Source organism: Pezoporus wallicus, unplaced genomic scaffold (genome assembly GCF_028554395.1).
Source record: "Pezoporus wallicus isolate ANWC-B61680 ecotype Strahan unplaced genomic scaffold, APGP_CSIRO_Pwel_v1 contig_5231, whole genome shotgun sequence".
NCBI classification, from domain to species: Eukaryota; Metazoa; Chordata; class Aves; order Psittaciformes; family Psittacidae; genus Pezoporus; species Pezoporus wallicus.
Window position 1 is genome coordinate 1,130,484 of NW_026635973.1, and position 14,768 is coordinate 1,145,251.

Here is a 14,768-nt window from a genome sequence, read left to right on the forward strand (position 1 = left end):
AGTGTATTTTATGAGATGATTGGTGTTGGCCTGATTAAGATTTACTCTATTCAAGATACACTTAAAATCCACAAAACAAAGGCATGATTCAGAGAGAAAGAGGCTGGAACAATCACAGTCAGACAGCAGCATTAAGAGCATCAATGTTCAATTGTTGTTGTAGAAGCACCCGTTCTCCTCCAAGGAAAATAACTCAGTGTCTTTGAAAACCGATGGCCACACACTCTGCCTCAGTTTTAATACAGTTTCCTGTTGTATGAGGCATGGACTGAATGCACTTCACACTGTTCACCAGGTTTTTTGACAGCTAACAATGAATTCTCTGATGGAGGGCAAGAGAAGCAACAGGACTGTTGCTCTGTAATAGACATTCTGGCTTTTAAGAAAAGGAGCATTTCAAGGGAAGCTTGATGTCTGTTGGCAGAATATAAATTCTGACTGAAGCCTTCAATAGTCACTTTCAATTCGTAGAACAGTTTGATCAATTAAAACATGACATCTCCCCCTTCCATCATTCAGTCACTCGCAGGGCATGTGCACAATGGAGTCTGAAATCCACAGTCATCAAATAATGACAACATCTTAAATACTTTGAAAACAGAGAGCAGGAGTGTCTATACAAAATAATGCCAAACCAGAGGTGCAGAGGCCAGACATGCAGTATGTATACTGAGAAAGACCTAACACTTCCAACACGTTGTTAAACCCTTTCCTGAGTTATGGCCTTCACTGACATAGCCATCTTGTAACATACTTTTATGTTTTCAGGGGATAGTTTGAAAGTATTTGGACTCTGTTTTGGTAGAGACATTAGGAAGCTCAGTTCAATGCCTGCTTCTTGATCCTGTGGGATCCTGTGCCAGTTACTTAGAGAATGGAAGTGCAGAGAAGCTCAGCTTATTCATGAAGCGGAAACACTTGCCTGCCCACCACATTTATCACCAACATCCCCCTTAGTGTTACAATTGTTACAGAGGCAAAATAAAATGAGCTTTACCAGCATGAAAGCAGCTTTTCCACATGTCCTGGTCCCCCAGAACTGCAGAAACATTAACATTCAGGATAATATTGATAACGATGTGGAAGTTCTGATCATACGGATGCTTTGAGAACAAAGCAGCCAGTGTTATGGAAAGGAAAATGTAGCAGATAAATAGATACTTCCTACATGAAAAAGCTATTTCTGGATTGACATAGCAAGAACTGACCAAGAATCAGTTGGGAAAAAACAGCATCACACAAACCCCCTCAAAGACTGAGTCACATCCTCTTAACCTGGTTAGTCTGGTGGCATGGCAGTGGTAGGTGATGGGTGATTGGCTGCCAAGAGCACAAGTTAAATCTTTTCAGATGCAAAAAAACAAGTTTCATGCTGCTGGGAAGAAGACCACAAAGTCTTGAAATTCAGTTCAAATAAGAAACGTGCAGGTCGATTTCCCAGCTGATGGTGCGGTACTACTGAGAGCTGAAATTACTACTTTGTGCAAACCTAGCAGCACCCAAAGAATTACTGATTTGAGAATATATTATCTGAAACATTAGGACTACTATACTTCGAATTTACCCACATTACATTCTTTGATATACATCAGGTTTTGTCTACATGGCAACAGGTATTTGGAAGAAACACATAAACCAGTATTACTGTCAAACCACACTGTGGTCAGTTGGTATTCATGCTGCTGTTGTATTTTCCACTGTAATGATAAATGCCATTCACTTAAAATACAAAGATGCTACTTACTTGGTTCCAACTTCTTCAGATCCTCCAGCTTAAATTCATCCTGTGACTGGGTGGACTAGGACATTACAAAGAAAGAGTTAGATCTTAGTGTGCATCTTCCCCTCAGACAGAGCTCCCATATGTTAGAACAAGCATGCAAGGTGCTTCTGTTGTTCAAGTGTATCACATTACTTCAAAGCTACATCCTAAAGACTCCCGAACATCTCCTCAACACAGGCTAGGTTCACAGGTGAGTCAGAAAGTACATTACTTCTCATTTAGTGAGAACAAAACTATCCCATGTTTCAAGCTCTAATGCAAGGTAAATGCTTTTAAAGCACCTTTCATACTCACTCTTTCATACTCACTCTTTCATACTCACTACACACAGGAACATTAAGACAGAGGACTTGTTTTAATTCTTCCCCAGTCAGATTGTTCTGAAGCAAGATCAGCTGTAAGACTGCACTGCAAAGTGATGCTCCAATAGAACCATTCACAGTAAAAGACATGTCCAACAGCATAATACTGGTAGAAAGTACAGTATATAGGATGAGCTTGACAAAACGCCCAGCTAAGAGCTTGCTGCAAATGGAAGAGGGCTTCCCATCTCTCCTTTCTCCAACTCTGAGGATGCAATTTCCTCACTGTCTGTAGCACATGTCTGCCTCTCAGTGAGCCCGTTTGACTAACTCCACAGAGAAGTCTGTAACCTTTTATTCTGAGGTAATTACTGGCAATTTGGAAAGCTCAAGTAGCCTATTCTGAGATGAAAAGTGGCAGAGCTGTCATCAGAGAAGTGCTGCAAGTTAGCGGATTGACACAGGACATCCTCTTTTAGGCAGAGGATCAGGTCTTACCTATTGTGTCATTGCACCCTTGGCATCTCTTAAGATTACCCATTGTTTTCAATATTTCTTTAAGACCTAAGTTTTTTTTTTCCCCTTGATTTTGCCCAAATGCCACTGGGGACCTACTGCAAGACTCCAGAAGGGCAGTAAAGCAGCTATACCCATGCTATTAGAAGAATGGGGAAAGATAAACACTCAACTACTTTAATCTCTGCTAAGAAACCATAACAAATTTCAGCAAGTAAAATACTTGCCAAAGTGAAGTGGATGAGAAGTTCTGGTATCCTCACACTAGGTTATAAAATCCTCTAGTTACTGCTAGTTACTGCTAGTTACTGCTCTTGCAAGACATCATCTCTTCACTTGTGCAGGTTATGACATTGCTGCATATTCTACTGTTGCTCTGAGATGTCCCACAATGGAACACGTCTGCCCTTGTCACAGTGATTCAGACCAAGTGCAAAGCTGCTCCAACACCCCAGGTTAGATCAAAATAGAAAGACAAGTAAAGCTACCCAAATAATCCTTCAAACCCTGCACAGCCTCAAGACTGCTTAGGCCCACCTCATCAGTCCAGCTCCAGCATCCTGCCTAAATCACCACTATACTCCAGCCTCTTGGGCAACTGACAGCAGCACAACATAGCTGCTGCACCTTGTACGGCAACATGAGGAACTCAGGAGCACTGCTGTGAGTAACCTGATGTAAAATTTGCCTGCCACCACTCTTTGTTGGTAAAGAGGTAATGCAGTAAACCAAATATTGCTTCAGCTGATTCATCCCTCCCCATCCACACTCTTCTGGAAATTTGACTCACTTCCCTTTTCTTTTGGGGATAAGATTGTGTTGAGAAAAAGAAATTCACTTCCACGACATCTACTTTCAGTCCAGAAAAAGGAGACCAAGAAGTAGCCTCTAAATCATTACTTTCACACATCTGCCTACAGACCTGCCCATTTTCATGACTGTTACAAAAGTAATTTTTATTCTATACACACATTTGTCCTCATGCTCTATTATCACTTGTGAAGCAGCTGAATTAGTGCAGTGATCACTCTGGAGATCTTTTTACCCTTGCACACAGGTTAGGAAGACAAAACTGATCCATTCTGAAGGAGGAAAACAAGGCAAAGAACCAAAGACACAAAACCAGTGGTTAAATTCCTGTACAAACCCCAGTACATACTCATATAAGCACTTAAAAAGGTTTTAAGGCAGCCACCTGGGGAATCACAGTGACAATCTGGAAAGTCCAAGGGCTCAGCAGTTTGCTCACTCTGTTTTCAGAAGTTCTGGCTATGTCTGAATATCCTAAACTAGCTTTCAACAGCTCTACAGTTACTTATCACTGAAGTATGAAGTCACATAGGAAAAAAGAGCTGTACCTGTAAAGCTGCACTTCTCAGTTCCAAGCATGTTGCAATTTTAGCTATGGTTTTCTGAAAGGAAAAACACAACTATATTACTAATTCAGTACAGAAACTGTATTCTTCCACATTCACATTTTATAAACAAATATAAATACAAACAACAGCTTTTTCTTGCAAACATTTCAGATCTATTATTATCAAAAGCTTTTTTATACACAAGCAAAAGAAAAGCACAAGAGATGGAACATTACATCTGCCGTTTAACTCCCTTCCCACAGCCCATCACCATAGACAGGGGTCATTCACCCAGCAGAACCTGTAAGGATGCCTACCACAGCATAAATCATTTATAAACTCAACTGCTCTGAAGTGAAAGGGAAGATTAAAACTACAGCCAACCAAACTACCTTCTGAGAACCTTGGTAACGTGTTCTAATTTGCTTTTACAGGAGTTATACCTATAGTATATGGGTATATATATGTATCTATCAGGCCCAGAGCAGACCAAGTCATGCCTCCTCAGAAGTTCCAGAAGCCAGTATCTCAGCACTGAAACACAGGCCACTGTTGTGGGTGTTGGTGGGAGAGGAAGTAAAAAGGCAGATTATTTTTCCAGCTATTTTTGCAGTTTTAAAGAGATCTGGGTGAAGCATGAGATCTATTGATCCACACTTGTCATTACCTAAAATATCTCTGAGTACAACTGGGAAATCATTTCTCATTTTCATTTAAAGATGTACAAGAGGGAAAGGCTTCAAAATAGCCTGTTGCTAGCAGCTTTACTTTGAAGACAGTGCTACTTCAGCTTTTATTTCGCCCTAAACAAGAAGCTCCAGCAACAGCCACATTTGTTTCTAATACTACCAGCTGAAAGGAGGAGTTAAAACTTCCATAATGGACATCACTGGGCACAACTGCAAGGCATGTTTTACCCTGCCTGACCATCATGTGTTTGTTCATCAACTAAAAGGTTTTAGTGAAGAAAAACTGCAACTATCTGCAGAGATAAGGGCCAAATATAATTCAAAATGCTCCGTGGAACATTTATAGCGCAAGAAAAACAGCAACAATGCAGCTAGAAAGAAAAGCAGCTTATTTCCAAAATGAGTTTTCCCCCCAGAAGGAAGATTAAAGTTGAAATACACACCTGTAACTCATTCTCGCCTTTTAAATCAGGCAGTATAAAACCAGCTCCCCCCCCCCAAGCTGGATGCAAAGGGGAGGGAAGATTTCCTAGAGCCCAACTCTAGCATCAAAGAATACAAGAGTACGGGCATCTGGCACGTTGTGAGATACCAGCCAAAAGGCAAAACATCCCTTTAAAAGAGGGTTACATTTTAGGGCTCCAAGAGGTTTGTAGCAGCAGATAAAAAAAGAGACTTGCTTTCCCAGCCATCTGCCCTGACTCTCCTTGCAAGGATGTCACAACTCTCTTCTCAATCGGCTGTGCTAAAAGCTAAGCGGCTCCAGTTGCAGTTCACCTTATGCCAGTTGAAAGAGTTCAGGAGCTGAATGATGAGCAGGTCAGACACCAACACCTCAAGGGCAAAGCCAACAGCTGAAGTGTGTAAAAGCCTCAGACACCTGATTTTCACCTCTACCATAGGCTCCTCACAGCTTTCAAAGCCATTTCTCCCCAGCTGGTATCCCCTCTTCTCTTAAACACTCTGGTGGAACATGACATTAGCCCAGACTTTACATCCTCACAGTTTATATGCTGTTGATTGCATGGAGGTCTTAAAGAAAACTAGTTCTTTTGAGCACCTTCCAGCAAACCAGTGAGTGATGCTTACCAGCACAGGGCACATACTGTTTCTCCTCTTCCTGGGATGCAGCACATGCAGCTACAGTGTGCTGTTTGGGAATCATAATACAGAGCACCACGACTGTATACTTGCAAGCAGCATGGCAGAGTAAAAAATACTACAGCTCCCACACTACAGCTCCATTTCCATGAAGGTTCATTTTGTAGTCTAGGTTCAGTCAATGAACTTCTACCGCTCCAAGATAAATCCTGCTACCTAACAGAGATTTCATGGCTGGATCTCCAGCATAACTTGGAAACCCACAGACTTTTGAAAAACAAAGGAGTATGTACAGTCCTGGATTCATTTTGACACTTTCAGACCCACACATGGGTGTTGTGTATTTACATGTATCTTCAAGCTGGATGGGAGGACACCAGGTAGTACTACAGAAGCAGATTCTCAGTCAGTAGGGTGAGAATGCACTGTCTGTCTCATCAGCTGCAGTGTAACAAAAGGAATTCCTTTTTACACTTGAGAACATCTGGAAAGATGTTTGCAGCAAAGGTAGAATCTTAAAGAGGAAGGTGTGAAGTAATGGGTAAAAGAAAGGAATCCACCGGTTCCCTTGGGGAGGGAGGGGAAATCTCAGAGGTTTGACTACAGCTCTAACATTTGCTAAAGCCCAGCTGTTTGGATGTTGATTGCTGAGCAAAGAGCATGCCCATTCCCCCTCTGACTGCACCACACAGAGGCCCACAAGCTCCCAGGGTGCCCCAGCATGGAATCTGAACATGGAAACAGATTTTCAAGCGGCTCTTCTCCTCCTGGTCTCACATGCAGCGCATTAAGCCCACACCATAAATGAGGTCTCAAGAAGCACTGTTCAACGCCTATCTCCTTTGCCAATTCACCAACAAGCACACCAACACCCCTGCTCCCTATCCTGCAGATTCATAACTGTGTATTCCTAAAACTGCCTGAACTACGTACTTCCTATTAGGACAAACAGCAATACAAAATGTGTGTCCTCTGGCTCCTGGGGGCTGAAGGGCAATAACGTCTCTAGAAACAGATTAATTGAAAAGAGTTTGGAAGTCTTAAAATAGTAAAGAATAGGTTTTATATGGAATCTATTGAAACATGGCAAGCTCCCAGCAGGCATTATTCATAACTATTTTTTTAAGGGACCACACCCAGCCCAAAAGTTAAAACTGCAGCTGAACACTGCTATCATTTTCAGCTGCAACTGTCCCATGCAAAGGCTCCTTTTTGAAGCAGGGAAAACATCCTGCATCTCATTAGAAAGACTGAAGCCATAATTAACCTTGCTAGTTTACAATAGTTAAGATTCAGTTTTATGTAAACTTGTGATTAGAAAGGGAAAAAAGTCAGTTGATCTCACAGTCAAGGTTTCTTCAGTGCAGTCGTGTGAGTAATGACTGTGCTAACTGTAATGCAAGCGAAGATGTTTGCATAAATACAGAGCCAGAGTGGAGTTTGGCTCTAAAGAGAGGTCTAGGCTGTTAGGAGACCAGTAGTTTAATGAATCATGCTAAGAGTGTTCAACAGTGCTCTTATTTCAGTGAGTTACCGTTGCATAAAGCAGCGCATGGTTTTCTAATACCAAAGAAAATGCAGCCCAGCACAAAAACATTTACACGAGAAGCAACAACTGTGGTTAGAAGAGGGCGTGAAAGGTCAAATTTACTGCATAGAGAACTGGGTGAGACTAACTATAGCTGGAGGCAAGTGGAAAACATAGCCAAACCTAACTGGAACAATTCGAGTAGCAAAACACAGTGGTAGATTATGAATGAAGATGGGATTTTGTTAGGGAATTAAGGTAAAATAACAGCAGGATGCAGAGGGTAAAACTGGGGTAAATCCACCAGTAATTGTATGAGTATCTCATACACGCAGCTTCAAGGTAGTGAAACTGTTGCACAGCCTCCTGAAAGGTTGACTACATTTAAACACAGTCATTTGCTCTTTACAATATTTATCTGCAGAGAAATTCTTCAACAAAATTCACAATCACTAAGGATGACTCCAGCACTGTCAGTTATCCAAGTCAAGACAGAGCCTTCCCTAAGGACTAGAACTCCAGAATTATGTCCAGCAATAGATATAAGACAAAAGAAAATGAAAATCCAGAAATGAACAGCAATTCCGGAGACTGCTCTACCAAGGGAACCAGCACACAGTGCTTCAAAATAGACCCTTCAGATAGAGAACAAAAAAGGCAAGATATGAATATTTAGAAGACTGAATTCTTACCATAAACAACAGTATGCCTAGGAAAGAAATTGGTGGTATCTGTCAAGTGTTGTTAGATTAACACATGGTATGATTACATAAGCAAGTAACATACCATCAGTTATGGTGTGGCCATATCTGCACTGGAACACCACCTGCGACGCATGAAATAAACCCAAACATGGTAAAAGTTTATACAGACAGATGGGGCTGAGGATCTTAACCTAGCCTTGTCCTTTCTCTGTAGCTGTAAAGTAGTAGTTTTCCCTTGGTACACTGCTGAAAATCCATCTTCTCCACAGAGTATGTCAAGTAAAAGAAACGACGACAGTGTCACAGTAATTCTCAGCCATACGTATGGTCCTTTGGACAACAGCTAGCTCTAAATCTACACAGACTGGAACGAGGGTAGATCAAGCAGCTGGAAAACATTTAGCCTCACAGTTTTGCCTTTTCCAATCTATGGAATTCTGTGGGCACTCCTGGTCAGTAATACCAGATAAGCAAACCTTGAAGTTGACACGCACTTTCACACTGATTAAAATTAAGAGGTGGCTCTTACATGACATACAGAACATCAGAAAGACAAGACATTAGGAACCCGGAGGAAAGAGCATGCTGGAATAGCACGCAGTGGTAGGAACTTAGTTGAGCAAAGGTAGCTTTGGGGTTTGGTATATAGATGTTTTTGAAGAGTAGTGAGAGAAGATACACTTCTATTTAACCAAACTGCTTGAAAACCCAGAAGTGTGCTAAACTTCACTCCTATGTGTCAAGTAAATGGTACTTGCAATGAATGGCTGAGCTCCTGCAGAAACAGGGAAACCCAGAACAGCAAGGAGCTTAATATCAAACCAAACGGTTTTTCTGTAAAGAATTTTCAGTGTTCCTTTCAAAGCAATAGCAAGACTCTTACTTTTTGTGGTGACTAGAATTCCTCATGGCAAGGAAGAGAAAGAGAATATTCTCTCAACAAAATGTTGGGTAATCTGTCTGTGTATGTGGCTAATGAAATAGGCACCACCATTAGATAACCAGGCACAAAGTTTGAGTGCATCAGCCCCTCACTGATCTGCAAACAAGCGCGAGATAGAAACGTCAACCTCTTCTGTATCAGCTTTAGAACCAGGCATATAGCCCTGCAAGGATTCAAAACAGCCACTCATTTTTTATTTACAGAAGACTGTCACCTTAAGACATGATCGCAGTTGCGCATGTAACATCTGAGGTCAGTTATCTCTGCTTCCTGAGCCCCCCAGGCCTTCTCTCATGGCTGACCTCACTCACTTCCACAGTCTGGTCCAAGGTCCTTTCCACAAGATTCAGGGAACATCTGGAAGCAAAGCCCTTGCGGTTCTGGTTCCCATATTCACAGGAGATGATGCCTCCAGCTGTGAGATTAATAGCTTCACTTTCATGAAGTAACCATATTCTCAAAAGCATCCACAGAGGGGAAGCATGCTGTAAAGATGCCTATAGCTGAGAATGGTGGAGGAAGCTACCAGCAAGGGATGGAGAGCAATCAAAGAGCAAATAGCTGTCCTACATTAACAAGGCTCTAAAGCCTTCAGTTCGGGAAAGATGGATCAAATCCTTCTCCAAGATTATGTCTCTGTTTAGGATGATCACAAGCCTGATCCTCCTCTTTGCAGAAGACAAAAAGAACATGGAAGATTGGCTCTTTGCTTTTCTCACTGATACATTTCGAGGAGACAGTTACAAACCTCTGCCACACTCTGTACAAATGTACATTTCTTTGCAATGAGTTTCTTCAAACACATGAAGCTCATCTCCAATTCCTGTAGCCAGGACTTGTTTTCAGGGCCAACATTTCCAAACACAGATCCCATTACTCTAGCACCCTGTTACCATAGGCAAGATTCTGGGCTAGAAAATGTCAACTTTCAGGCAATGCTATTGCTCAAACAAGTGATTTTATGACTTGGGAATCTGGAAATATAGGGATTCTCTAAATTGGTATTCCCAAGAAAAACATGCCTTTATACAAGACATGAAAAATGAGCAGGACCTTGCATCTCACCAGATTTTATTTTGCTGAAATTCTGAAGTATGTGAAACTTCAGCTAGCATTTTCCACTTAAAATCCTGTCACAGAATTGCATGAATATGATGTTAAGACAAGAAACAGCCTTTTAAATTGAAGGCAGGGAGGAAGGAGTAAAGTAATTTCAGTATTTTGAAGGATTATAAACAAATCACATTCTAAGAGACTGCTAAGCACTGTTCTGCCAAGACCCTTTCCCATCAGGTGTTACATGTTAAGTGAACATCCTCCTCACACACCCATCATGTCTGCAGTTCCAGACATTTCATGTTCAGACTTCACACCATAAATCGTGCTAACGTAGTATAAGCAAGTTATCAAAAGGTCACCCAAAAAAGAAACACCCAGGTTATGAAGGGCTCTGGCCAGCACACATGACACTCAATATTATGCAGCAGAGCATCTGCCACATCTAATGACAGCAACTGTTTTAGCCATGCTGGGCTCAGATTCTGTTTGCGTATACTGAGGGAGGAAAGAAGGTCTCATAAGGTTCTTGTCTGTGCACTAAAACACCGGAATACACACCACCATCAAGCTCCTTGACTGCGCAAATACTCACCTTTTGATCTTCTGTGAATTCCGAGTTGTTGTGCTGAGACTGTGCCTCCTTCTGTAGATGCCTTGCTAATCTGGATGGGGGGGAAAGAAAGTTGTAGAGTGGGAACACAACACAAACACACACACCCCAGTCTCCAGGAAACGTGTCAGCCAAAAGGTCCACAGTCTGCTGCTCCAAATAGTTCTTGGTGTGGCTTCTTTTTTTTTTTTTCTTTTGTGGTTGTTTTTTGTTATTGTTTTGTTTTTTGGGGGGATTTGGGGTTTTCTTTTATACAAAGGTGCCTATAACCATAGTAGGCCAAACTAAAAAATCCCCAGAAGATGGACAAAGTATGCAACTATATTAGGCAGAAAATCATAGAATGGTTTGGTTTGGAAAGGACCTTAAGATCATCCAGTTCCAACCCCCTGCCATGGGCAGGGACACCTCACACTAAACCATGTCACCCAAGACTCTGCCCAGCCTGGCCTTGAACACTGCCAGGGATGGAGCATTTACCACCTCTCTGGGCAACCTGTGCCAGCGCCTCACCACCCTCACAGTAATGAACTTCCTCCTTATATCTAACCTGAACTTCCCTTGTTTAAATTTAAACCCATCACCCCTTATCCTATCACTACAGTCCCTGATGAAGTATCGTAAAGAAAGAACAGGTAAGAAGGTCCTTCTAGCCAACAGCCCCTTTGAAAGCACTGACCCTTTTCCTCTGCCCATCGCTTTACTTTATAACAGCCACCTATAACCCCTGTGGGGACCCACTGTGGTACAAGCCCACACCCACTTCTCAGGGGGTGTTTGAGGCCAGTGTGGCTCCAGGAGGCGATGGCTGTTGGGAGCCAGGCGCAGGGCCAGGCCGGGGTGTATCAGCTCACATTTGCGCTTGTCAGCACCACATGTGGAGCAGAGCCCCCACCCCTGCTCACCACAGAGACAGGATCACCAAGAGGTTTGGAAAGTAACAGTAAGCAAACAGCTCCAGAAAGCAAAAGGAAGCTATGGGAAGAGTTACAGTTTCTGACTGGGGAGGAAGGAGAATATTAAACAAGCAAAACCTCTGGGCAACCGTTGCCATTCCCTGCAAATCATTATCCTTTTCAAAGCAGAGAGGGAGGCAAACCCAGGGATAACAGCAGTACTGGGGCATCACAGTACACTTCTGTTCGGAACCTCCCAAGTTTGCACTGTTAAAGGGATTCAGCTTCTTGCCACCACTGCAGTGGGCATCAGCCCAGGTTATTTTTTATCATGCCTGCGTAAAACGTATCCACCAAAACAGGTTATCAGCAAAGCCTGCCAGAAGCAAAAATCAGAACTCGATTATTTCTTTGCTTTTCCTCAAAGTAAGCTCTCTTAAAAAGCCACAAGGATTGAGGCCACTGTAGCACCAGTGAAACACAATCAAACAGGACAATTCAGTGGCACTGTCTCCCTTCATAAAGGGGGAAACAGTGGTGGCTACGACAAAATGCACAAACATGCTGGAACACAAATGGACACTCAGTCCCTACCACCCTGCCATATGATATACAGGACACACAGAAAGGTTATTTAAAAGTAACAACTTAAGAAAACACATCACCATAGCAGCAACATGCCACCTGCAACAGGCAGCATCATGGTATTAACTTTTCCACAAGAATCAGCAACACAACTCACTTCCCATTTGTCACTAATGCAAAGAAAACCCACACTAATCCACATGCGCATTTGGCATCCCACTTGAACCTTGTTCAAAGCTGGATCAGACCAGGTTCGATAGATGGGGACATTCAACAGGGAAGCATTGCTGGCGTGCTTGGTGTGCTCCTGTGCAAGCAAGCACCTGAATGAACAAGGGCCAATCCTTGCACCAAGCTTCCTGCACTTTCAGGAGCAACATAAAGACCTGAGGAGGTGCAGGTCCCCTGGACACAGGAGGCAAATAATAGCATTTTACATCAACAGCCATTAAGTCCATGGAATGAACTAGCAGAGATTCAGGAAAACCTTTCTGTGTCAGCAAGCAGCTTCTCCCCAGCCCCCTCGTGCTGATCATAACAGACCTCTTCAGTACCAGCAACATGCTTGTGCCTCCCATCTCAGGGACAACAGCATCAAGCCATAGTGTTATGTCTCTCCAGAGGTACAGGTATCTTGCCCTGTGCTTCCTATTTGCAATGTCCACTTTAAAGTTGTTATTGATTTTACCTGGTGTATCTACAAGACGCAGATATGCACACTGAAAAGGTTCTGCTCCTCCCTATGAAATATCTCCCTGTAATCCTTTGATCTTCTCCCTCCTGCAACCACAGAGTTCATCTACTGACTATTCAGCAGAAACTCATTGACAAGGCTTGTAAGAGCAGCTTACAATACTACTACCCAAAAGGAGCTCTCTTACAAAGACATCACACTGCTCCAAAGTCAGAATACAGCAAGAGCACGGGGATCCCCTTAATTCTCACCAGACACCAGTAATGCTGGGAGGAAGGAAAAGTTATACTTCAACTCTCAAACTGGACTGTCTGCAGACATTTAGGGACTTTAATTCTCAAAGAAGTGAGCTCAGAATGAGAAGTCTGAAGAGCTTTCATTCTGAAGAAACATTATGACATGAAACTGACTGCTGAGACTGCCAAGACAGTTTGATATTTAGGATTAAAGTTTTAAACTTAAGATCTGCATTAGGGTCCTACTGGACTCCTCGCAGCTGTCCACATAAAAATATCTTCCTTTACTTTCCTATAATTAGTTTCCTTTTCATCCAAGATACAGATCTGGAAGAGAGTTACTTTTCATCCCCGTGCCAAGGTTTGTAGTAACAGCTTGCCCTACTCTAAAGACCATCAGCAAACTGCAAATAACTGAACTTGCATCATCCTGTCTGGTGAGTGAATGAAATGGTGAGATTATAGCACCTCATGACTATGCTGTACACAGCCAGCAGCCTAGCTACCCTGAATGGCAACTGAACCGGTAGCCAGTGTGGTCACAGCCCAGCCCATAACTTGAATAGCCCTGAACAGTGCTAGAAGGGCGAGCATGTCTCTTCAGATAACTCTCTTGGGGAATAAGTGCAAACCCTCTAGAATTCTTCCAGAAAGTTCACCATAAGAAACTTTGCCTGCAATACTCCCTTCACAAGGGAGTAACTTCCATCTTCCTTGTCAACACTGTAGTAGAGGGCAGCATTTGACTGAAGCTACCAGGTGTGTTTCTAAGGATACCATGAACCCTACAGTGCCCATACTCCATCAATACCAAAGGATTCATGGATAGTGCGGTGCCACTCAGCACAAGCCAGTCTAACAGGGGCTGCCCAGATCCCCACTCTCCCACCCTGGTTTCCTTAGGGGTGGCACACACAGTATGCAGTGGACCAGTTTTCACACTGGTGAGTTCTTTGGCGTTTTGGGGGGTAAGGCTGATGCTTCAGCAGCCCATCTGCCACAGCCGGGCACCCCCCTTCCCCACCAGCATGGTGCCTGGGGTACAGGGCCACGGGACATCGCGGGTACCCGGGCACCCGTCGCCTTGGGGCTCCACCAACCAGCCCCACGGCCTACCACCGGCCCTAACTAACAGCCCAACGCTAACCCTAACCCTGGCACAAGGAAGGGCTGCTACCGCCTCGTTCCCCGGCCCGGGGGCAGCGCCCAGCCGAGCACTCACCACCGACCGCCGGGGCGGCTCCCGGGTGGGTTCGGGCGATACCCCCTGCTCCCGCCCCGCCTCGCCTCAGGGGACGCCCGACCCGCGGCCCTCAGCACGGCGGGGGACCAGCGGCCCGGCCCGAGGGGTGAGGGGGCCGCGGCCTAGGCCCGGCGGACCCCCCCGCTCTGCCTCGTCCTGTCCCGCCCTTGGGCCGCTCCCGTTCCCCGTCCCCTCGCCCGAGGCCCGCCGGGGCAGCAGCGGGATCCGCCCGTCCCTCACTCACATCTGGTACTCGTCGATCGCCTCCACCAGCTGCCCCCAGGAGTCGAAGTCTGTGCCCTTCCTGAAGCTGGCGCCCCAGCGCTGCAGGAGGCTCCGGGCCGCCTCCGACATAGCCCCAGCACTAGGGCACCATGCTCACCCCGGGCCGGGGCACCGCGCCGGGCAGCCGCTCCCGCCAGCCCCGCGCCCGCCGGCGGCCCTGCCCAGCCCAGCCCGGCCCGGCCCTGCCCAGCCGCCGCGACAACCAAACGCGGCGAGCGCCGCCCAGCGAGGGAGGT

The 14,768-nt window shown here is 44.5% G+C and overlaps 1 protein-coding gene across 2 annotated transcripts in view; it reads right to left on the reverse strand.

The window, feature by feature from the left end:
• Positions 1-14,698, reverse strand: part of AIDA (axin interactor, dorsalization associated) — a 28,558-nt gene extending 13,860 nt beyond the window's left edge. For both annotated transcript variants that reach the window (XM_057398790.1, XM_057398788.1), the window contains exons 1-4: positions 14,492-14,698; positions 10,576-10,645; positions 3,960-4,013; positions 1,745-1,799 (exon numbers count right to left, since the gene is read on the reverse strand). In XM_057398790.1, coding sequence (XP_057254773.1) covers positions 1,745-1,799; positions 3,960-4,013; positions 10,576-10,645; positions 14,492-14,601 — 289 coding nt within the window. In that variant the 5' untranslated portion in view covers positions 14,602-14,698. The remainder of the gene's footprint in view (positions 1-1,744; positions 1,800-3,959; positions 4,014-10,575; positions 10,646-14,491) is intronic.
• Positions 14,699-14,768: the final 70 nt, after the last annotated feature.